The following is a 27,014-nucleotide window of genomic DNA, read 5'->3' on the forward strand; positions in this document are numbered from 1 at the left end:
TGGAGGGCACGGTGCTGGGGTGTTCAGGTGATTAGGGGGCTGCATCTCCCCCTCCCTCCAGGCTTGGCCCCCGATTCCCCGGCCTGTCATTGGCTGCTGGCTGCCACACACCCCCGTTCTGCCTCATTGGCATTCGCAGGCGGTGCCCGGGCCTGTGTGTGAGGGGATGTGACAGCTCTCCGCCGTGTGTAGACGCGTGCATTGGGTGGGCATCACCTGGCTCTCCGCTGGCCTCAGTGTGCTAGTGCCTGCCTCCTGCTAGCAGTGCCCGCATCCTCCATCACCCGCCTCACCTGCTATCTGCACTGGGCAGGAGGGGGAGCTGTCAATCATCCTCCAGCCTCTCCTGCCCTCCTCTCCGGTGCATGTCCCCCCTTCCTCTCCCGGAGCTCCCCACTCTTTCCCTGTCACCCTGGAGTGGGGGGCTGCTCTGCAGGTAGAGATCCCCCTCCACCACAGTGCAGTGCCCCCCACAACAGCCCCTCTGCGGGTATATGGACAGGAGCTCCCTGCTGCGCCTCATCCAGGGGCAGGTAAGACTGGGGGTGTGGGGGAAGGGACTAAGAGAGGGCAGGGGGTAAGAAGGGGAGAGGGACAGGTAGAGAGTGACAGCATCTACTGAGTGCATGAGAGACAGCTAAAGAGTGACAGCATCTACTGAGTGTATGAGAGACAGCTAAAGAGTGACAGCATCTACTGAGTGTATGAGAGACAGCTAAAGAGTGACAGCATCTACTGAGAGTATGAGAGACAGCTAAAGAGTGACAGCATCTACTGAGAGTATGAGAGACAGCTAAAGAGTGACAGCATCTACTGAGTGTATGAGAGACAGCTAAAGAGTGACAGCATCTACTGAGTGTATAAGAGACAGCTAAAGAGTGACAGCATCTACTGAGTGCATAAGAGACAGCATGTACTGAGTGTATAAGAGACAGGAAGAGAGTGACAGCATCTATTGACAGTATGAGAGACAGCTAAAGAGTGACAGCATCTACTGAGAGTATGAGAGACAGCATGTACTGAGTGTATAGGAGACAGGCAGTGAGTGTCAGCATCTACTGAGAGTATAAGAGACAGGAAGAGAGTGACAGCATCTACTGAGTGTATGAGAGACAGCTAAAGAGTGACAGTATCTAATGAGTGTATGAGAGACAGCTAAAGAGTGACAGCATCTACTGAGTGTATAAGAGACAGGAAGAGAGTGACAGCATCTACTGAGTGTATGAGAGACAGCTAAAGAGTGACAGCATCTAATGAGTGTATGAGAGACAGCTAAGGAGTGACAGCATTTACTGAGAGTATAAGAGACAGCTAAGGAATGACAGCATCTACTGAGTGTATGAGAGACAGCTAAAGAGTGACAGCATCTACTGAGTGTATAAGAGACAGGAAGAGAGTGACAGCATCTACTGAGAGTATGAGAGACAGGCAGAGAGTGACAGCATCTAATGAGTGTATGAGAGACAGGAAGAGAGTGACAGCATCTACTGAGTGTAAGAGAGACAGCTAAAGAGTGACAGCATCTACTGAGTGTATGAGAGACAGCTAAAGAGTGACAGCATCTAAGGAGTGTATAAGAGACATGAAGAGAGTGACAGCATCTACTGAGTGTATGAGAAAGACAGGAAGAGAGTGACAGCATCTACTGAGAGTATGAGAGACAGCTAAAGAGTGACAGCATCTACTGAGTGTATGAGAGACAGCTAAAGAGTGACAGCATCTACTGAGTGTATAAGAGACAGGAAGAGAGTGACAGCATCTACTGAGAGTATGAGAGACAGGCAGAGAGTGACAGCATCTAATGAGTGTATGAGAGACAGGAAGAGAGTGACAGCATCTACTGAGTGTAAGAGAGACAGCTAAAGAGTGACAGCATCTACTGAGTGTATGAGAGACAGCTAAAGAGTTACAGCTTCTACTAAGAGTATAAGAGACGGCTAAAGAGAGACAGAATCTACTGAGAGTATGAGAGACAGCTAAAAAGAGACAGAATCTACTGAAAGTATGAGAGAAACAGAGTGACATTATCTACTGAGTGTATGAAAGGGACAGGAAGAGAGTATGGGCGACAGGAGAAAAGAGACAGCATCTACTGAATGTATGACAGAGAGAGGAGAAGAGAGAGAGCATCTATTGTGTATGAGAGAAAAGAGGAGAGTGACAGCATCTACTGAGTGTATGAGGAGGACAACAAAAGATTGACAGCACCTACTAAGTGTATGAGAGACAAGAAGAGAGTGACAGTATCTGAGTGTATGAGAGAGGAACCCGGAGGAAAGTGACAGCATCTTCTGAGTGTATGAGAGGAGAGTGACAGCATCTACTGAGTGTATGAGAGAGAGAGCGGAAAAGCGTGAGCGCATCTATTGTGTATGAGAGAAAAGAGGACCAGTGACAACATCTACTGAGTGTATGAAAGACAGGAGGAGAGTGACCAGAATTTACGGAGTGTGTGGGTGACAGGAGGAGAGTGACAGCCTCTATTGGGTGTATGAGACAGACAGGAAAAGAGTGACAGAGGTGAGCACTGTGTAAGGTGACTTGAGGAGAGAGATGAGGCCACTGATGAATGTAATACTATGTATTAATGATGAGAGCGATCACTGGTGAGATGACAGGGAGAGCAGCAATACATGTGACAGTAAGGACATGATGAGACAGGTATAATCCCAGAGCTCGTCAGTTTAAAAATAAATTAGATTTTTTAATTTTTCATTATAATATTTTATCTTAGCTATTTTGACTTTGTTTAGTGTGCATTAGTTGTTATTGAAAGTGTCAGCCCAGGGGTGCGAACAGGTATAGCGCAAGGAAATAATCCGGTAATTATGACCTCAGATCTTTTATCTATGAGAAGAACTGAAGAAGTCATCACTGAGAATATGACAATGTGTCTGCATGTAGAAGAACATAACTATTATAATACTGCCCCCAAAGTACTAGAATATAACTACTATAATACTAATCCTATATACTAGAATATAACTACTATAATACTATTCCTATATACAAGAATATAACTACTATAATACTAATCCTATATACAAGAATATAACTACTATAATACTGCTCCTATGTACAAGAATATAACTACTATAATACTGCTCCTATGTACAAGAATATAACTACTATAATACTGCTCCTATGTACAAGAATATAACTACTATAATACTACTCCTATGTACAAGAATATAACTACTATAATACTGCTCCTATGTACAAGAATATAACTACTATAATACTACTCCTATGTACAAGAATCTAACTACTATAATACTACTACTATATACAAGAATATAAGTACTATAATACTGCTCCTATGTACAAGAATATAACTAGTATAATACTTCTCCTATGTACAAGAATATAACTACTATAATACTGCTCCTATGTACAAGAATATAACTACTATAATACTGCCTCCTATGTACAAGAATATAACTACAATAATACTGCCTCCTATGTACAAGAATATAACTACTATAATACTACTCCTATGTACAAGAATATAACTACTATAATACTGCTCCTACGTACAAGAATATAACTACTATAATACTGCTCCTATGTACAAGAATATAACTACTATAATACTGCTCCTATATACAAGAATATAACTACTATAATACTGCTCCTATGTACAAGAATATAACTACTATAATACTGCTCCTATATACAAGAATATAACTACTATAATACTAATCCTATGTACAAGAATATAACTACTATAATACTACCTCCTATGTACAAGAATATAACTACTATAATACTGCTCCCTATGTACAAGAATATAACTACTATAATACTGCTCCTATGTACAAGAATATAACTACTATAATACTGCTCCTATGTACAAGAATATAACTACTATAATACTGCTCCTATATACAAGAATATAACTACTATAATACTGCTCCTATGTACAAGAATATAACTACTATAATACTACCTCCTATGTACAAGAATATAACTACTATAATACTGCTCCCTATGTACAAGAATATCACTACTATAATACTACCTCCTATGTACAAGAATATAACTACTATAATACTGCTCCTATGTACAAGAATATAACTACTATAATACTACACCTATGTACAAGGATATAACTACTATAATACTGCCTCCTATGTACAAGAATATAACTACTATAATACTGCTCCCTATGTACAAGAATATAACTACTATAATACTGCTCCTATGTACAAGAATATAACTACTATAATACTGCCTCCTATGTACAAGAATATAACTACTATAATACTGCTCCCTATGTACAAGGCTATAACTACAAGAACATAAATATATGAATTCTGTTCCCTGTATACAAGTAGATTACAATCATCCCATTTTCTATGACTGCAGATGTGAATAAGTAGGATAATATGTGGTTATAGATTATGAGGGTAAGTACCAGTTATGAGAAGTAGATATAGAAAAGGTCTTGTAGTTGATGTGATAATTTATGGATCCTGCTGGATGTGTCGGGGATATGCAGGCAGTATTGTAATGCGTCTGTATATAGAGGACATGTGGGTGTGTGGTGAATAGAGGCCGGTAGGACTGGGTGAATACAATATCCTTCCATTGAGAAGGTGAACAGATATGAGTGGGAGACTCAGTGCTGGGAGAACAGGTCATGGAGCAGGATGTTGTGTGTGGGGGCGATTTGTAATAGGAATATAAACTTCAAGATGGAGTCAATAGAAGATTCAATCGGAGAAAACAAGAATAGAAAGTCTGCAGCTAAGGAAATAGGAGACAGCAGAACGGTGCTGGAGGGCCACGTATGGCGCTGTAGGGTATACAGAAATGTTTGGCTAAATAATGTATAGGGGTTCTACTGTGTGTAAACTTGCTTCTATTCTACATCGTACACAAGAGCCGACAGATCTTTTATACTATTAATTCTCAGTCTTTACAAGCGAAGTGTCACCTAGTGAGAAAATGTCCCAACTGAGCACCCCCAAAATAGCGACTGACAAATGGTAATAAGAAGGCTTCAATCGGAGCCTTAGTTAATAATCAGGTAATGGCCCTCTCGTTGTCCCCCCATGTAATATAATAGCCCATAGCCCCCTCAGTACTGCCACACACAGGAGTGTCCCTGTCACTGCCTCCACATGTAATATAATGGCTTCCACATGTCCCATAGTGGCCCTTCACACAATATAATATCCCATAGTGGCCCCTAATCAAATAAAAAAAATCCACATACCCAGTATACAGCTGACAGATCCTCTATATACTACACCACACAGGACAGATCCTCTATATACTACACCACACAGGAGAGATACTCTATATACTGCACCACACAGGACAGATCCTCTATATACTACACCACACAGGAAAGAGCACAGGTCCTCTATATACTACACCACACAGGAAAGAGCACAGGTCCTCTATATACTACACCACACAGGAAAGAGCACAGGTCCTCTATATACTACACCACACAGGAGAGAGGACAGGTCCTCTATATACTACACCACACAGGAGAGAGGACAGGTCCTCTATATACTACACCGCACAGGACAGATCCTCTATATACTACACCACACAGGAGAGAGGACAGGTCCTCTATATACTACACCACACAGGAAAGAGCACAGGTCCTCTATATACTACACCACACAGGAGAGAGGACAGGTCCTCTATATACTACACCACACAGGAAAGAGCACAGGTCCTCTATATACTACACCACACAGGAAAGAGCACAGGTCCTCTATATACTACACCACACAGGAGAGAGGACAGGTCCTCTATATACTACACCACACAGGAGAGAGGACAGGTCCTCTATATACTACACCGCACAGGACAGATCCTCTATATACTACACCACACAGGAGAGAGGACAGGTCCTCTATATACTACACCACACAGGAAAGAGCACAGGTCCTCTATATACTACACCACACAGGAGAGAGGACAGGTCCTCTATATACTACACCACACAGGAAAGAGCACAGGTCCTCTATATACTACACCACACAGGACAGGTCCTCTATATACTACACCACACAGGACAGGTCCTCTATATACTACACCACACAGGACAGGTCCTCTATATACTACACCACACAGGACAGGTCCTCTATATACTACATCACAAAGGACAGATCCTCTATATACTACACCACACAGGACAGGTCCTCTATATACTACACCACACAGGACAGATCCTCTATATACTACACCACACAGGACAGATCCTCTATATACTACACCACACAGGAAAGATCCTCTATATACTACACCACACAGAACAGGTCCTCTATATACTACACTGCACAGGAGAGAGGACAGATCCTCTATATACTACACCACACAGGAGAGATCCTCTATATACTACACCACACAGGAGAGATCCTCTATATACTACACCACACAGGACAGATCCTCTATATACTACACCACACAGGACAGATCCTCTATATGCTACACCACACAGGACAGATCCTCTATATACTACACCACACAGAACAGGTCCTCTATATACTACACTGCACAGGAGAGAGGACAGATCCTCTATATACTACACCACACAGGAGAGATCCTCTATATACTACACCACACAGGACAGATCCTCTATATACTACACCACACAGGACAGATCCTCTATATACTACACCACACAGGACAGATCTTCTATATACTACACCACACAGGACAGGTCCTCTATATACTACACCACACAGGACAGGTCCTCTATATACTACATCACAAAGGACAGATCCTCTATATACTACACCACATAGGACAGATCCTCTATATACTACACCACATAGGACAGATCTTCTATATACTACACCACACAGGACAGGTCCTCTATATACTATACCACACAGGACAGGTCCTCTATATACTATACCACACAGGACAGATCTTCTATATACTACACCACACAGGACAGGTCCTCTATATACTACACCACACAGGAGAGAGGACAGGTCCTCTATATACTACACCACACAGGACAGATATTCTATATACTACACCACACAGGACAGGTCCTCTATATACTACACCACACAGGAGAGAGGACAGGTCCTCTATATACTACACCACACAGGACAGATCTTCTATATACTACACCACACAGGACAGATCCTCTATATACTACACCACACAGGACAGATCCTCTATATACTACACCACACAGGAGAGAGGACAGGTCCTCTATATACTACACCACACAGGACAGATCCTCTATATACTACACCACACAGGACAGGTCCTCTATATACTACACCACACAGGAGAGGGGACAGATCCTCTATATACTACACCACACAGGACAGGTCCTCTATATACTACACCACACAGGAGAGTTGTGTACAATGTATAAGGGACATTACTTTAGGGTTAAATGTGGAGCATGTCCTTGAATCTTCACCCCCATATCACACATATAGTAATTGTATTGCGATCACAGGGTCCATTTTCCATTTTTTTGTGATTAATGTTGTGATAGAAATTGGGGATATTTTGGCATAACAAAGCCGTATGTTTTGCTGTGTGCGTTGCGCTGGCTGTATGTTATGCCAGCTGCTTTCTCTTTACAGCTTGACCCAGATAACACGGGTTTTGTATGTGCTGAAACCTTTGCCGCTCTGGTGAACAACCATGAGCTGCCCCTGGACCCTGCCAAACTGGAGATGCTATTTGCCCTTTCACAGGGCAATGAAGAAGGACAGATCTGTTACCCCCAGCTTGTGGACCTGGTGAGTAACACATTGGATCTTCTTTATAAGAGGGCTCACAAACTCAGTCCCAGGAACAAAGTACCGCAACTTTAAGGGGGAAAAAAAGTGTAGTGACCACACAGTATCCTGACCTTAAGCTCAGTTTTACAATCTCACCTTGTGTGTACATGGAGTTCTCTCGGTTCTCTGCCATAGAGGAGAATCTGCTCCATTATCACTCAAACAGCCCTAGAAACATGCAGGACATATATAGAGATATACTGACATATAGTGATATGACTAAAGTACTTGGGCTGTGATAGAAACTTTCTAGTTAGCTTCAGCATAATTCTGTGCCTCAGTTCCTGCTCACTCCCTCCCCTCTCTGTAGACTTCTATAGACCTGTGTAATCTGATACATTTGACTTGCAAAACAATCTGAAACAGAGTGAATGTCAGCAGGGAGGGCAGGAAGAGTCCAATAAAAAGTGAAAAAGACATCTTTCTATTATAAGATATATTACAAAATTTCGTAATAACCAACTCACCTGTTGCTTGCTTGGTTATTGAGTAACATATAAGAACCATACATGTTTGCCGTATTATCTAACAAGGCCTCTGTTACTACCACCACTACACAGATAAGCAGCAAGAGGTCCAGTAGTTTCCGCAGAGCCATCAGCAGCGGCCAGAGAGCTCTACCCCGCGATGTGCTGCTGGATCAGGCTGGGCTGGGCGTCTATAAAAGATTTGTACGCTATGTGGCATATGAGATCCTGCCGGGGGAGATGGAGAGGCGGTGGTACTTCTACCAGCATCGCCCATGTCCACCACCTATATTCATGGCAGCCGTAACACTGACACAGGCAAGTAACCGAGCAGAACTATATATCTATCTCTCCATATCTCCTGCCTTTCTACACAAGGGGGGGGGGGGGAGGTAGATTTTTTATGCCTTGTACACCAGATTTCTTGCTACTTTACCCAAAATGGGGCAGGTTGAGAACATGACCCACCAAATTTATTATCATTTACACCAGAAATCTGATGTAAATAATGCAGGAAATCCACACCAACTATAAGCCAGCATAAATTTCTCTACAGTCACCCGGCCCGGCAGAGGGTACACCTCATTTTTGAGGAGACTTGCACCTCCTACTATATGAATGCACACCCTGTGCCATCAATAGGGTTATAATGCCAGACTTCATAAATCTTCCCCATGAAGTCAGACAGCACCTCCATAGTAAAATATATTGTACACACAACTCAAGTAACAGGACTCTATAAAAGGCGCTAAGACATATGAAACATTAAAGGGGGTTGTCCAGGATATTTGTATTTTTTTAATTAAGCCGGGGGAGGTGAAAAAACAACAACAAAAAAAAAACATTCACCCGTCCTAGGTGCTCTGGTGCTCCATTATGTGCAAGTCCCCACCGCGCGTGACTGCCGAGGCCAACCAGCGGCCTCAGCAAAGGGACAAAGGAGGTCACAGCCGGTGAGGAATTCTGGCAAAAGACGACAGAACATGGCAGCCTCCCATCCACCACAAGTGTGCAATGCAAAAGTCAGCCTCTCCATAGTCACATACACAATATATTACTGCATAGTAATGTACAGAAGTGCACTCTGCTCATTTTGGACTTGCGCTTCTCCCATCTGCCCAGGGCAGTTTTAGGGGCCATTTTTTCTGTATTAATTCGAAAATTAATTAGTACAGTGTTGGCCAAAAGTATTGGCCCCCCTGCAATTCTGTCAGATAATACCTGTGTTCTTCCAGAAAATGATCGCAAGCCCAAACTCTTTGGTAATATCTTCATTTATTTTGCTTGCAATGAAAAAACACAAAAGAGAATGAAAAAAGTCACATCATTGATCATTTTACACAAAACTCTGAAAATGGGCCGGACAGAAGTATTGGCGCCCTCAGCCTAATACTTGGTAGCACAACCTTTAGACACAATAACTGCGCACAACCGCTTCCGGTAACCAGCAATGAGTTTCTTACAAGGCGCTGCTGGAATTATAGACCATTCTTCTTCAGCAAACTGCTCCAGGTCCCCCCTGAGATGTGAAGGGGGCCTTCTCCAAACTGCCATCAAGAGATCTCTCCTCCCCCACAGGTGTTCTATGGGATTCAGGGCTGGACTCATTGGTGCCACTTTACAAGTCTCCAGGGCTTTCTCTCACCACCATTTTCTAGTGCTGACCTGAAGTGTGTTTTGGGTCATTTTCCTGCTGGAAGACCCCTGACCTCTGAGGGAGACCTCCGCTTTCTCACACTGGGCCCTACATTATGCTGCACAATGTGTTGGTCGTCTTCAGACTTCATAATGCCATGCACATGGTCAAGCAGTCCAGTGCCAGAGGCAGCAAAGCAACCCCAAAACATCAGGGAACCTCCGCCATGTCTGACTGTAGGGACCGTGTTCTTTTCTTTGGAGGCCTCTTTTTTCCCTGTAAACTCTATGTTGAGGCCTTTTCCTACTTTTGTCTCCTCTGACCAGAGAACATTCTTCCAGAACGTTTTTGGCTTTCTCAGGTAACTTTTGCAAACTCCAGCCTGGCTTTTTTATGTCTCTGGGTAAGAAGTGGGGTCTTCCTGGGTCTCCTACCATACAGTCCCTTCTCATTCAGACACTGATGGATAGTACGGGGTGACACTGTTGTACCCTCGGACTGCAGGGCAGCTTGGACTTGTTTGGATGTTAGTCGAGGTTCTTTATCCACCATCCGCACAATCTTGCGTTGAAATCTCTCGTCAATTTTTCTTTTCCGTCCACATCTAGGGAGGTTAGCCACAGTGCCATGGGCTTTACACTTCTTGATGACACTGCGCACGGTAGACACAGGAACATTCAGGTCTTTGGAGACGGACTTGTAGCCTTGAGATTGCTCAGGCTTCTTCACAATGTTGCTTCTCAAGTCCTCAGACAGTTCTTTGGTCTTCTTTCTTTTCTGCATGCTCAATGTGGTCACACAAGGACACAGGACAGAAGTTGAGTCAACTTTAATCCATTTCAACTGGCTGCAAGTGTGATTTAGTTATTGCCACCACCTGTTAGGTGCCTCAGGTAAGTAACAGGTGCTGTTAGTTACACAAATTAGAGAAGCATCACATGATTTTTGAAACAGTGCCAATACTTTTGTCCACCCCTTTTTTATGTTTGCTGTGGAATTATATCCAATTTGGCTTTTTGACAATTCTTTTTGTGGTTTTCCATTGAAGACAAATTAAATGAAGATAATAATACCAAAGAATTTGTGACTGTTATCATTTTCTGGAAGAAAATGAGTATTATCTGACAGAATTGCAGGGGTACCAATACTTTTGGCCAACACTGTATATACTTGCCCATAGTTCACTTTCTGGGCCCAGGCTCAAGAGAGGTAAGTCTTACATAATTTAGGTTCCCATGTAAATGAGGTTGCCTTGTTAGAGCAGATGGGCTCTGACATTGTTATCACATAGCGTACTGGGAACCTCACACTTATATACACAGAGGTGGAACTTAAAACTCCTTGGCCCCAATGAAAAATCTTTAACCATGTGCTGTCTAGAATACTGGAGTCTTGATATATTGTAGAGAGGTCTTTTGGCCTCCTGAAGCTCCAGGGCTACCTGTGCACCCCCTATGGCTACATCCCTGTACACCGATAATGACTAGGGCGGTAATTCAGTTTAACCTTTATATGCTTATTGTCTGTATATGTCTTAGCGCCCTCTACAGTACTGCTGCACGTTCCGTGTCTCTTTATCTACCTCTCTCTCTCACATCTCTAGGATGATGATAGCCCCAGACATAATGGGGTACCTTAATTCCTTATTTTGCTTTTTTGAAATGATTTTTCTACTGCTCATGGCACATTGTACAAAAAAAATTGGGTGGAACATTTGCGTAAGATGACCTGAATAGCCCAATACATGTGGCATGACTTATATCAGGACCTGGCAGAATTCACACTTGATCCGCTCCTACTCTAGCTCACCAATCCATGCCTCTTAATAATGGTGGGGCATCTGATGCCCGCAGACCATTGGTGTCCCTAGTAAGTCTCCTGTAAAGCTCTTGTCCGCGACTCCTTGCACATCGTTCTGAACAGATCTTATGTGGGTTTTTCAGGAGATCTATGGAATGACCGCAGGGATTGTATAGTATATGAAAGAGATACAAAAGTAGCCCTGCTACCTAAGGGGTTAATAGTCCACTGGCCTTCTTCTGCTGTTCTTAGGTCTGTCTCATCCACTCTAGATCATTGTGTTCCTGTGTTACGGGGTCAAACTGAACAAGTGGGTATTACAGACGTACCACCCGGAGTACATGAAGAGCCCCCTTGTCTACCACCCAGGACATCGGGCAAAGGCTTGGCGTTTCCTTACTTATATGTTTATGCATGTGGGGTAAGTGGCAGCCTCGGCTATCTTAGCATGTTGTTTTTGGTATTAGGAAATGTCCCAGGGGTGGGATGTAATAGAAAAGTGAAAACTACAACTCTACCATGGAATGTAGTCAGCAAAGTTATTATTTCCCTTCACCCACCTTGCAAAAACTGGGGGAGGCTTAAAAAGCTGAAATTGTTGCAAAGCATCATGGTCTCTTATTTTGTAACTATAAGAAATGGATATACGGGGATGAAATTCCCACAGTTCTGATATTGATGATGTATCCTAAAGATAGAACATAAATATAATGACCCAGAAAACCCTTATAATAATAATAATAAATGTTATTTATATAGCACCAACATATTCCGCAGCGCTGTACAATTGGTAGGGTTCAAATACAGACAGAAAGATACATTACGAAGTAATAGTCACTTCACACAATGGGACTGAGGGCCCTGCTCGCAAGAGCTTACAATCTATGAGGTAGAGGGGGTGACACGAGTTAGCAGGGGCGTCATTACTTATACAGAGGTCAGACAGTGTTGTAAAAGAGGTGACTGTCATTACACAAACATAAAACTTTATGAGCCGTCAACAGTCGTGTCCTGTAACATGTGGATGGAGCTTGGACAAATAAAGTTAGCCTGAAATGGCATCATATCATGTGGGGTAATGTGGGAGCAGGGACAGAGGAGGGTTAGATTTTGGGGATTCTAATGATGGTACGGAAGGGTTTACATTAAAAATTGTGATCGGCCTGTCTGATAAGATGCGTCTTTAATTTGAGCTTGAAACTGTAGAAATTTGGAGTTAATCTGATTGTCCGGGGTAGAGCATTCCAGAGAAGTGGTGCAGCTCGGGAGAAGTCTTGTATGCGGAGTGGGAGGTTCTGATAATAGAGGATGTAAGCGTTAGGTCATTGAGTTAACGGAGAGCACGGGTTGGGCGGTAGAGGAAATGTATGGAGGTGCGGCATTATGGAGAGCCTTGTGGATGAGAGTAATAACTTTATATTTTATTCTATAATGAATAGGCAGCCAATGTAGTGACTGGCACAGACCAGAGGCATCGCTGTAACGTCTAGCCCGTCTAGCGGGCCTGCTGCCTAGGAGTTATAGTAAGGCCTGAGACTGCAATGGATATATCAGGGACAGATCTATTAGATGGTGGAAACAGTAGTAGTTCAGTCTTAGAGAGATTTAGTTTCAGATAGAGTGAGGACATGATATTTGAGACAGCAGAGAGACAGTTGCTGGTGTTCTGTATGAGTGCAGGGGTGATGTCATGGGAAGATGTGTATAATTAGGTGTCATCAGCATAAAGATGATACCTGAAGCCAAATCTGGCGATGGTTTGTCCAATGAGGGCTGTGTAGAGAGAAAAGAGCAGGGGGCCGAGGACCGAGCCCCGAGGAACCCCAACAGCAAGGGAAAGCGGGGAGGAAACAGAGCCTGCAAATGATACACTGAAGGTGCGGTCTGAGAGATAAGAGGAGAACCAGGAGAGCGCAGTGTCATTGAGGCCAACTGAGCGGAGCATAGTGAGGAGGAGTTGATGGTCAACAGTGTGAAAAGCTGCAGAGAAGTCCAGAAGAATAAGAGGAGATAAGTCACCATTGGATTTAGCAATTAGGAGATCATTGGAAACTTTTGTGAGAGCTGTTTCAGTACAGTGCAGAGCGCGGAAACCAGATTGTAAGGGGTCAAGCAGAGAGTTGGCAGAGAGATAGCGGATTAAATGAGAATAGACCAGGCGTTCCAAGATTTTAGAGATGAAGGGGAGGTTAGAGACAGGTCGATAGTTAGCAGCACAGGATGGGTCCAGGGAGGGTTTTTTCAATAGCGGGGTTATAACAGCATGCTTGAAAGAGGATGGGAAGATTCCAGAAGAGAGGTTAAATATTTTAGTAAGGTAAGTCGTGACAGCAGGCGACAGAGACTGGAGAAGGTGTGAGGGGAAGGGGTCACTACTGCAGGTTGTAGGGCGAGATGAAGAAAGTAGCTGGGAGACTTCCTCTTCTGTAACAGGTTCAAAAGATGAGAATGGACAGTCTGAAGTGCGGTTGGTGAGGGGATCAGTACTATGGTAGTTGATGGGATCAATGCCACCTGGGGCTTGGGCAGTTATTTCCTGATGGATCTTATCAATTTTATCATGAAAATAAGTGGCCAGGTCATCAGCACTAAGGTCTGAGAATAAGTGGCCAGGTCATCAGCACTAAGGTCTGTGAATAACAAAAACTGCACACCAAGTCATAGCCACCAGCCAATCTCCAAACCCTGCATGTATTTGTACATTGTTATTAGGTCACCCCAATAACTCTCTAAAGTGAATAATCCCAGTTTGTTACCCTCTTTCTGTCCTCCAATCCACCCATTCCCCTAATTGTCTTGGTCACTCTTCTCCATTCTCTCTAGTTCAGTCATGTGTCTGTGATTTGTATAGACATAACCATGTTCTAGTCATGAGAATCTATATCTCTTTTGATGCATCCCATAATTTTATTTGCCTTGGCAGCAGCTGCCTGGCACTGATCACTATGGGTAAGCTTACAGTCTTTTTCAGTGGCAGTCTTACCCAGTATATTACTATTAAGTACATAAGCAAACATTTTATTTCTTCGACCACAATGCATAACCTTACATTTGTCTACTTTAAACTTGATTTGCCAAGTCTCGGCCCCCCATGCTTCCAGCTTCCTTAGATCTCCCTGTAATATTCTTCTATCTGCCTCGGTTCTGAGTTTAGTATCATCTGAAAATATGGACACCCTGCTCTGTAAACCTCTAGCAGGTCATAAATAAACATATTAAAACAGGAGAGGACCTAATACTGACCCCTGTGGCACCCCACTGGTGACTGTGACCCTTCTAATACTGACCCCTAAGACACCCAATGGTGACTGTGACCCCTCCAATACTGACCCCTGTGGCACCCCATGGTGACTGTGACCCCTCCAATACTGACCCCTGTGGCACCCCACTGGTGACTGTGACCCCTCCAATACTGACCCCTGTGGCACCCCACTGGTGACTGTGACCCCTCCAATACTGACCGCTGTGGAACCCCATGGTGACTGTGACCCCTTCAATACTGACTCCTGCAGCACCCCAATGGTGACCCCTCCAATACTGACTCATTTGGCACCCACCCATCCAGTCTGAGTCTTTACCATTAGAAAACACCCTATATTTCCTATCACTGAACCAGTTGTGATCCCAAAAGCCTATTTTTTCCCCCAGGCCTGGTACTTTAATATGATAAATTGTTAATACCGGTATCCCATTGGCGGGGGTCTGACACCTGTCACCCCCACAAATCAACTGCTAAGCAGCAGCACTTGGGTGAGGCCCACTTCCACTTCACAAGCCATGTAACCCCATGTTCCATGCACAGCCACCATACAATGTATACCACTCTGCTTGGTAACTAGTGAAAAGGCCTCAGTCTTTGTTGAAAGTCGCAGTCTCTATAAGCTGCTGACTGGTGGGGGTGCCGACTGTATGACCCCCAAATGATCCGATTACCATAGTCCTGGAATATTCCTGCTTTATAAGACGTTAACTAAGCTTAAACATATACAAGAATACAACCGTTACGAGCAGCCACCCTGCTTGCTGATGGCTTCCATATATCAGGTTTTTTTTGTTATTTTTAGAAAGCCACTCCCTAAAGTGTAAACCAGCGATATTGGTGTATGTAAAGGTGCTGGACCTGACGGGTAGCGTTACACGGTTCGGGTATCGTCTCCATCAGAATCTGGTTTCCTCTCCTGCAGCTTTTGCTGAGGGATGGATGTTTCATTAGGCAGAGATACGGCGTTAAATAAATCTGCTTGGAGATACAGGAGATATTTTTCTGTGTGATTTCTGCATCTCCTTGGTAACCAGGTACTTGAGATTGTACGTTCGGGCTCTATAGATGTGTTTTGATGGATTCTGGTGCATTAAACATCAATCCTATTCTATGAGAAATGTGGCGCTACCTCAGTAAATAATACAAAACATCAACAGCGGCAGTCGGAAATCTGCAGAGCAAAGTGGGTGGAAAAGAGATCGTAGTAATGGTCAGGACTCGACTAAAAAGTCACGATGGGGGTCACAGACAGGGGGTCACAGGTCACCTGGCCACGCTAGGGCTGGATAAACTTCTCTGGTCTCCTTTCTGATCCCCTTTGATGGCTGTCAGTCTGTGCACTGTATTGTATTCTCCCGGTCATCTGGTGGAGTGAGAGGAGTTATAATACACAGCCTTCCACTGTCAGAAAGGAGGAGATTAACCCTTTAACGGCTCAAATATCAATTGGTCAGCAGAAGATAGTCAAGGAGGGAGGATGTGGGGGCGTCTGTGGCACGAAAGGGGGCACAGACATGTGGTGAAGAAGTCTGCACGGTGGTCTGGGCTCAGAGAAGAAAGGGGAAACGCTAATGCGGATGGGAGTGAGCGATGCTTGTAAGGCACAGGAAGGTTCAAGCTGAGCTCAAGCACCAGGGCTTGGGAAACATGAATATGTTCATCTCCAGTATATAACCCACTGAATAGATAGCCCGCCACGGTTTACCGTGTGGGTGTAAGACCCTTAATAGAATCTTGCACAAACCTGGATTACACAACCTGAAGGTGACCCAGAGGAAGGCACCATGCACACAACTGAGTGTGCCTTATGGGGGAAGGTCTGACCACTGAGACCCCCACAGTCCTGAGAACGGGGATCTTTCACCCCCACTTCCCATTTAGCCTGACCTCACCCAAGCGCAACTGGTGGTGGACGGTGTGCGGCTATCTTCAGGGCTCGCAATGAAGTAAATGGAAGCACTGTCCGCCACCAATGTGCTTTTGGGATCTGTGGTGGTGTTAGCGGTCAGACCTCCACCAATCAGATATTTATCCTATAGATAGATGCAGATAGATAATGTCGCTGCAGTCTATATGGCGGTGAATTGTTCATACATCTCCTGTGTGTAATTCCCATTTCTCCTCGCTCCCATCATTCCCTTCTGCTTTACTGAACCACCCAGGGCCTGTTCTGCGCATTGATCCCAAGGCCGTAGTTGTGGTTGCCATGATAACAGAAGAGCATAACTGTGACATCCTAATTATAGGCCTCGCAGTGGTTCCTCCTCATCTCGGAGGTGCCAGCAGTCTTATTACAGTAGTATTATAATCATCACCACCGCTCCGATTGACCCGGTCACTCACTAGTCGCCATTATAAACACACAGAAATGGAGGCTTGTATACTGGGACCCAGTTCAGGACTACAATGCAGTTCAGCCTGGTAGGGTCTACCTGAGCAGGGGCAGACACAAGTACTCTCTTCTCTACTAGATGGCGCTCTGGAACGTTCTCTATTTTTAAAGGACTTTCTGACGGAGCTTGGAGATCAGCCATCAAGTAACACTGCTTCATTGTCCGATCACATGGCCATAAAGATGTCAGCCGCACATCGCCCCGCTAAAGTATCGCTGACAATATGGAAACTGTATTGAGTCAAGTCAATATATTGAAGGGTTTCTCCAGACAAAATGTGTTGGGGGGGCAGTAAAATATCAAAAGAAACAATATTCACCTTCAAAGACAGCAGTGCAAAGTGTCTTGTGCCTTATACGGATGACCCCTTTAATGAGATGGGTTGTAAAAAGCAATATGAGAATCAGATTGACAGCCAAAACATATGGGAAGAATATGCAAATCTGTCTTCCATGATGTAATTAGGAAATCAGGTGCCTCAGTGTTGCAAACCAATAGAGGGCGCTCACTGGAATGTGCAAGCCTGTCTTCCCTGATGTAATTAGGAAGACAGAATCTCAGTGATAAGGCCCAATAAAGGCTTCTCCCTTTAACATCATGCTCGACCTTCCAATAGTCTTCTCCACACCGGGCTGACGAGATGCAATAACATCGAAACGGCCGTCCTCGGTTGATAGACTATACCTGGTAATAATCCCAGCATCATTGCAAAACAAAGGCCTCTTGGAAGGCTGAGCATGATGTTATAGGGAGCAGCCTTTATTGGGGTATCTCACAGAGATTCTGTCTTCCTAATTACATCAGGGAAGACAGGCTTGCACATTCCAGTGAGCGCCCTCTATTGGTTTGTAACACTGAGGCACCGGACTTCCTAATTACATCATGGAAGACAGATTTGCATATTCTTCCCATAGTCCCTTGCAAAGTGGAGTGCTAAAGGCTTAATAAGTCTCCACACACCTAAATGGTGGTCTCTCCCTAAGGAGTGACGATACCCCCCTTAGCCAAAACATAGTAACAAAAACCGCATGATAACAATGGAAGATCTGTCAGTGGCAGCTTGCTGATGGTTTCCAGGTAGCAAGGGTTTTATTGTTACAAAACGATTGGAAAACAGCAGAAGAAGTAGAAATGACACAGTAGAATAATGATGGATTTTATACCAGCAGGTCCTTGGGTCGGTATTATTCTTAGGTGAAGCGTCCCTTTAAATTTCAGGCATTTTTCTCACTCTAAAAAGGCGATAGCGGTTTGCTACATCTTGTATTTAATGCAAATAATGCCGCCTTATTTTAGAAATACTACCACATGCCACAGTGAAAAGATATTTCCGAGGGAGCGATGGCGACGATTGTTCTGGGCACTGAGCCAGTAAATAAGCTTTAGTCTGACGCTTCGAGGCAACGCCAAGAGTCATTTTAATGGGGCGCGCTATAACAAAACTCCTGAACCTTAAAAGGGTTTTACTCAGCAAAGCCCTCGCCGCTCGCAGAGGATCAAACGGGCGCAGATCGACGATTAATAGAGGTTTCTGTGACTCGCAGCAGCTTCGCTTTCAAGGCATTTGTGTTTGTTATTTTGGTTTCAAACAAGCGCCGCATTAATCCGTGCGTTGGATCGTGGAGTCACGGAAAGTTCTAGAATATTCCATCTGGAAGTAATAAAACATTTTACATGGAAACGAGTGTTGAGAGAAACAGGGGTGCTAAATACACCAAAAATAGTACAGGCGGGCACCATATCTTGGTGGAATATTCTGACATGTATATATATCGTCCACATGATGTGCCTCGTCAATTACAGAACTGATTGAACAACCTGACTTTTGGTACATGGAGCGGCCATTTTAGTGTTTATAAGAGTTGTCTCAGTCTGTGATATTGATCTCCACTTTCACGTCACAGATTGGTGACATCACATCCATCAGTCACCTTGCCATGGTCCCCCTCAGTCCCATTCAAATGAATGGGGCTGAGCTGTAACACTAAGCACAGTAGTGAAGAGGCCGCAGTAATAGACATCACAGTCCCAGACAATCCCTTTAACACAAATGAATAGAAAGAGAAGAATTATCAAATTTGCTCATAGCAACCAACTGGCAGTCTTGGAAAGCAAAAATCTCATGGGTTGTTTTGGGCTTACATATCAGTATGCTCAACCCTTCGAGTAATGTCCAATTTCACTCTAGGACAATCAGAATTTGCTGGGATCATTACTGAAAATTAAGGACAGTTCCGGCAAATTTGGAACCGTTACCAGCTATGCGCAGGCATTGGCTACAATCGCTGCTCTAAAAGGGGAGGAGTTATTCTGACAAGTAATTCATATTTAAATTCCTGCTATGATTAGCACCGCCCTTTCATTTAGTATTTGCTTAGGAAAGACCATGATGCTTTGCACTGCTCGGCCACTTTCCAGTGATGCCCCCTTCTACTGCTCTATGGGGGCGCGGACAACCACTGTTTTCTGGATCAGAGTACTTGGGTTGTTGTCATATTGACCAGAGGTTACATTGTAGTGTCCAGTATAGTCGGTTCCATCGCCAGTAGTGTGTATTATCACAGGTACATCAATGAGGTTTCCTAGTAAACCGGATTGTGATAAAGTACGCTATGTATTTCATCAGCTTTAAATAGATCCCATTATTCACATTTTTCCTGTCCTCATTTGCCTTACATATAAAAGCCTTATAATGCAGACGTGGATGACTCTTTTTGCAAAACATTTTTAGTCACCGACTAAAACTGCAACAGAGACCCCTGCTGGCCGTATGTTATCAGCCACATTCATCAGGCATCTGAATCTACTCACTATAAACAGTGTATCTTACATATTCCTAATCCTGAACCTTTTCATATATATGTTTTCGGCTGTTTTGTTCTTGCAGTTTGGAGCAGCTTGGTTTTAACACCCTCCTACAGCTAATGATCGGCGTTCCTCTAGAGATGGTTCACGGGGTCCTGAGGATAAGTTTCTTATATCTGGCCGGAGTGCTGGCAGGCAAGTCTGTCATTCTACCAATATCAGTGTTTACACAAAGTAGCAATACTGTCTCCTATGTCCAAAAAGATAACTACTATAATACTGCCCCCTATGTACAAGAATATAACTACTATAATACTGCTCCTATGTACAAGAATATAACTACTATAATACTACCCTATGTACAAGAATATAACTACTATAATACTGCCCCCTATGTACAAGAATATAACTACTATAATACTGCCCCCTATGTACAAGAATATAACTACTATAATACTGCTCCTATGTACAATAATATAACTACTATAATACTACTCCTATGTACAAGAATATAACTACTATAATACTACCCTATGTACAAGAATATAACTACTATAATACTGCTCCTATGTACAAGAATATAACTACTATAATACTGCCCCCTATGTACAAGAATATAACTACTATAATACTGCCCCCTATGTACAAGACTATAACTACTATAATACTGCCCCCTATGTACAAGAATATAACTACTATAATACTGCCCCCTATGTACAAGAATATAACTACTATAATACTGCCCCCTATGTACAAGAATATAACTACTAGAATACTGCCCCCTATGTACAAGAATATAACTACTATAATACTGCTCCTATGTACAAGAATATAACTACTATAATACTGCTCCTATGTACAAGAATATAACTACTATAATACTACTCCTATGTACAAGAATATAACTACTATAATACTGCTCCTATGTACAAGAATATAACTACTATAATACTACTCCTATGTACAAGAATATAACTACTATAATACTACTCCTATGTATAAGAATATAACTACTATAATACTACTCCTATGTACAAGAATATAACTACTATAATACTACTCCTATGTACAAGAATATAACTACTATAATACTACCTCCTATGTACAAGAATATAACTACTATAATACTACCTCCTATGTACAAGAATATAACTACTATAATACTGCTCCTATATACAATAATATAACTACTATAATACTACTCCTATGTACAAGAATATAACTACTATAATACTGCTCCTATGTACAAGAATATAACTACTATAATACTGTCTCCTATGTCCAAAAAGATAACTATTATAATACTGCCCCCTATGTACAAGAATATAACTACTATAATACTACTCCTATGTACAAGAATATAACTACTATAATACTGCCCCTATGTACAAGGCTATAACTACTATAATACTGCCCCTATGTACAAGAATATAACTACTATAAATACTGCCCCTATGTACAAGAATATAACTACTATAATACTGCTCCTATGTACAAGAATATAACTACTATAATACTGCTCCTATGTACATATACTGCTCCTATGTACAAGAATATAACTACTATAATACTGCCCCCTATGTACAAGAATATAACTACTATAATACTGCTCCTATGTACAAGACTATAACTACTATAATACTGTCTCCTATGACCAAAAAGATAACTACTATAATAATGCCCTATGTACAAGAATATAACTACTATAATACTGCCCCCTATGTACAAGAATATGACTACTATAATACTGCCCCCTATGTACAAGAATATAACTACTATAATACTGTCTCCTATGTCCAAAAAGATAACTACTATAATACTGCCCTATGTATAAGAATATAACTACTATAATACTGCTCCTATGTACAAGAATATAACTACTATAATACTGTCTCCTATGTACAAGAATATAACTACTATAATACTGCTCCTATGTACAAGAATATGACTACTATAATACTGCCCCCTATGTACAAGAATATAACTACTATAATACTGTCTCCTATGTCCAAAAAGATAACTACTATAATACTGCCCTATGTATAAGACTATAACTACTATAATACTGCTCCTATGTACAAGAATATAACTACTATAATACTGTCTCCTATGTACAAGAATATAACTACTATAATACTGCTCCTATGTACAAGAATATGACTACTATAATACTGCCCCCTATGTACAAGAATATAACTACTATAATACTGTCTCCTATGTCCAAAAAGATAACTACTATAATACTGCCCTATGTATAAGAATATAACTACTATAATACTGCTCCTATGTACAAGAATATAACTACTATAATACTGCTCCTATGTACAAGAATATGACTACTATAATACTACTCCTATGTACAAGAATATAACTACTATAATACCGCTCCTATGTACAAGAATATAACTACTGTAATATTGATCTATATACAAGAATATAACTACTATAATACTACCTCCTATGTACAAGAATATAACTACTATTATACTTCTGCAAGGGACCAAAATATTTATTATAGCTTAAATGTTTTCTTTTTCCCAGGATCCCTTGCTGTTTCAGTCACAGACATGAGAGCGCCCTTAGTTGGAGGCTCAGGCGGTGTATATGCACTGTGTTCTGCCCATCTCGCTAATGTTGTTATGGTAAGTTAATCGGTGCCATTACTTCATCCGCCATATAAACATTTCTCAGATTCAAGCCGTATTTTGTCGTACAAAATGGCTGCCACCCTCCAATCCTGTAAGATATATCTAATAACATGACTGAATAGGTGGCCTTGAGGCAAATCAATGTGCTACGCTCGATATATGTGACCTCCATAAATATGGCCGTGTTCTTGTCAGATAGTTTAATGTAAACTAAAAAAAAAAAAAAATAGAATTGCAGGATGAATAAAAGGCTCGGCTTTCTCCTGCTGCTATCAAGTGTCCCGTGTCCCCGACTGTGACACTCTTGACAAGAGGGGAGGTGACAGCTTGACAGCAGAGAGACGAAGGGCGATGAGCAAAGCTGACAGTGCACAGAGCAGGGCCAGGGTTTTGTGGATTATTATCCTACACGGGAGTGGACCTGCAGCATACGGGATAGGGTTATGTCATTACTTGGAGGCTTCTCCGTCTCCTCACGAGATGTCACTCTCCATAGTAAGACGACCTAATAGCAGGACGTTTGACGATGGCAAATGATTGTGGCCTAGTCACAGTTGCCATAGCAACTACATCCTGACCTAAATTCAGTTAAAAGGGGCATTCTGGCTAAAAAATGACTTTCTGACATGTTATAGCGCTGTGTCAGGAAATATAAACAGCGACCCCAGATCGGACATCAAAGGGGCCAGTCCTGCGGTCAATGAGCTGTTGAGATTGGAATTGATGTGGATCTGAGGTGACAGATTCCCACTGACCTGCCACTATGACTACTGGCCATACATGGCAAAAAGTGCATGATGTGACTCCAGTAAGGCCCTCTTGTACTGACCTCTAAGTAGAAGAATATAACTACTATAATACTTCCCTCTATGTACAAGAATATAACTACTATAATACTGCTCCTATATACAAGAATATAACTACTATAATACTACTCCTATGTACAAGAATATAACTACTATAATACTGCCCCCTATATACAAGAATATAACTACTATAATACTGCCCCCTATATACAAGAATATAACTACTATAATACTGCCCCCTATGTACAAGAATATAACTACTATAATACTACCCTATGTACAAGAATATAACTAATATAATACTACTCCTATGTACAAGAATATAACTACTGTAATACTGCTCCTATGTACAAGAATATAACTACTATAATACTACTCCTATGTACAAGAATATAACTACTATAATACTGCCCCCTATATACAAGAATATAACTACTATAATACTGCCCCCTATATACAAGAATATAACTACTATAATACTGCCCCCTATGTACAAGAATATAACTACTATAATACTACCCTATGTACAAGAATATAACTAATATAATACTACTCCTATGTACAAGAATATAACTACTATAATACTGCCCCCTATGTACAAGAATATAACTACTATAATACTACCCTATGTACAAGAATATATCTACTATAATACTACTCCTATGTACAAGAATATAACTACTGTAATACTACTCCTATGTACAAGAATATAACTACTATAATACTACTCCTATGTACAAGAATATAACTACTATAATACTGCCCCCTATGTACAAGAATATAACTACTATAATACTACCCTATGTACAAGAATATATCTACTATAATACTACTCCTATGTACAAGAATATAACTACTATAATACTACTCCTATGTACAAGAATATAACTACTATAATACTGCCCCTATGTACAAGAATATAACTACTATAATACAGATTCCCACTGACCTGCCACTATGACTACTGGCCATACATGGCAAAAAGTGCATGATGTGACTCCAGTAAGGCCCTATTCACATGACAGTGTCAAAAAGCCCCCCAAACAGACATGTTATATCCTTGCTCGTTTTGACAGATACAGAAATAGACCTGTGAACTCACCCATGAACCTATATGGGTTTTAAAATGGCCACGTGACAATTCAAAAAAATTACATCATACAGTCATTTTTTAGGGTCATGTAAATACAGCTGTTGTGTGCATAGGGGCTTATTCTGTATGGGCGTGACCTTCATTTACTATATGATGGTGCGTTCGTTTCCAGTAACATGTCGCATTTCTCCCTGGTAGAATTGGGCTGGGATGCGCTGCCCTTACAAGGTTCTCCGAATGGTCCTGGCGTTGGTCTGCAGTAAGTATTGACTATTCTGGTAAATGTTTAACCCTACAGCATTGTGCACTGAACCACAAGAGACTGTCCTACCAGAAATACGGACAGTTAAAGGAAGTTGCACCGACTCATCCCTTAGCCTGCATTATTAATCAGATTTTAATAACATTTAGGCGGAGGACACCTTTAAGTCCAGGAATTAGTCACACTTTTCTTTTCCTTTACAGTGAGCTCGGAGGTGGGACGTGCGGTCTGGCTTCGTTTTTCCCCTCCATTACCAGCAGCTGGTCCCCAGCCCAGTTTCATGGCGCACCTGGCGGGCGCAGCTGTTGGGGTCAGCATGGGATTGACCATTTTGCGCAGTTACGAGGAGAATCTTCAGGATCAGTGCGGCTGGTGGGTGATCTTGCTTTGCTACGCCACCTTCCTGGCCTTTGCTATTTTTTGGAATGTGTTTGCTTATGACCTGCTTGGCGTCCAGATCCCGCATCCTCCATGACCTTCACCACCGTACACATCTTAACCTTGAAGGACTTATTTTGGTGCTGATTCAGAATGAACTTGCCTATAGACAAATGGCCGAAGCCTCCTCCAGTAGGATGGAGCTTGACAGGGGGAGAGTGGGATGATGGGGGACAAGAGTGACCTTCTTTCCTCTGTCAGTACAGCAGAGTGATGTGATGTTTGCTATGTATATACGTGGTCAGGTGATTTTTATAATCAGATTTTTTTTTCGTTGCCTGTAGATTAAGCTAAGCAGTAGATGGGTTGTCATCAGGTAAGTATGCGCCTAGATATTCATCTCCAATACCGAACTGTAGGGTGACTTCTACACTGTGAAATCATAGCGGATATGGGTTTACTGGCCCTTTAATGCAGCGAATGTGTAAAACGATGCAGCGGGCTTCAGTACAATTCACCTATGATGGTGGTTGTTGTGACGGTAGCATACACTGCCCACTAGTGTTTGATGGCAGTAATAAATATGGATCGCTTATTGGGTTGTAGGGTCGAATGGTCAGATCTCATACTAGACTTTTGAAAAGTTTTCCGCTCCTTTAAGAACAAATCCTCCTAAAAGTAAGAAAAAATCCTCGAGTTGCTTTTTTTTTGCATCACCGTGTGGTGACCATTTTCCATCCAGCTGGGGGTTGCAGTGGCGGTCATATTTATAGTCACCCGGCGCTAATATTTCTTGGGATTTTTTGATTTAAAGGGGGCATGCACTTTTAATAAATGCCTATAGTTCTGAACCACTTGCCTGGGGTCAGCCCGGGGCACTTAAAGGGGGTGGTTATTAACATGGAAGCTGATAAAGGCTTTTTGGAAGCAGTAACCATTGTAACGACAGCGTGTCTTAGAAGATTTTATCAGTTTTTCTATTGTTCTTTAATTAGAAGCCTTATTATGCTTCAATTTAAAGGAGAACACCACTTTTCGGCAAAGAAAATGACTTCGCTCATCTTATTTTGAGCAATCCTCTAGTCACATCCAGAGCTGTGATCAGAATTCTGCTCAGACTCAATCGGTAGGTCACCAAACCACTGTTTGTTGTCAAGGGGCAACAAAAAGACTCGAGAGCAGCTCTGGATGTGAATAGAGAACAAAATACTAAAAAACTCAAAAACCGTAAAGCCGGATAATTTTTTTTTTTTGCGGATTAATAGAAGTTGCGTTTCAAGGTACGGCCTGATGATAACCCATCTCTGCCATTTTGTAGCACTCACAAAGTTGCCTCAGTTTTCAGCCTCTCCTTATAACGACCCCACCAAAGAGGAAAATGGCGCCAATCTCTCTGCAACTTACCATTCTGACAGAAGACACTTGAATGTTCATTGGCTCTAAGAACTTTTCTCGATCTGCACGAAAAATCCTGTCACAGTAAGATTTTATCTCGTATCGGCCTAGAAAATGGGAAGAAATTCCAGTCATTCCATATCGTAACATAATACAGATAGGAGATAACGAATATATATATATATATATATATATATACCTTACCTTGCATTTTGATGTCTGTATGGAAATTAAGACTTCTGACGGCCATTTGCGATGGTGGCCATTTTGAGGAAAAAACAACCTCCGCTT

The 27,014-nt window shown here is 42.1% G+C and overlaps 2 protein-coding genes across 2 annotated transcripts; both read left to right on the forward strand.

The window, feature by feature from the left end:
* The first annotated feature begins 372 nt into the window (after nt 1-372).
* On the forward strand, nt 373-25,912 carry RHBDL1 (rhomboid like 1). The gene is made up of 8 exons (XM_075285422.1): nt 373-533; nt 7,578-7,736; nt 8,339-8,563; nt 11,954-12,102; nt 20,224-20,336; nt 22,683-22,783; nt 24,887-24,947; nt 25,154-25,912. Exons 1-8 carry the CDS (start codon nt 495-497, stop codon nt 25,423-25,425), a joined length of 1,119 nt encoding a protein of 372 aa, XP_075141523.1. The 5' UTR covers nt 373-494; the 3' UTR covers nt 25,426-25,912.
* Nucleotides 2,591-7,471, forward strand: LOC142216735 (uncharacterized). The gene is made up of 4 exons (XM_075284768.1): nt 2,591-2,606; nt 5,392-5,907; nt 6,192-6,685; nt 7,448-7,471. Exons 1-4 carry the CDS (start codon nt 2,591-2,593, stop codon nt 7,469-7,471), a joined length of 1,050 nt encoding a protein of 349 aa, XP_075140869.1.
* Nucleotides 25,913-27,014: the final 1,102 nt, after the last annotated feature.

The sequence above is a fragment of the Leptodactylus fuscus genome, chromosome 8, assembly GCF_031893055.1.
Source record: "Leptodactylus fuscus isolate aLepFus1 chromosome 8, aLepFus1.hap2, whole genome shotgun sequence".
In the NCBI taxonomy this organism is placed as follows: domain Eukaryota; kingdom Metazoa; phylum Chordata; class Amphibia; order Anura; family Leptodactylidae; genus Leptodactylus; species Leptodactylus fuscus.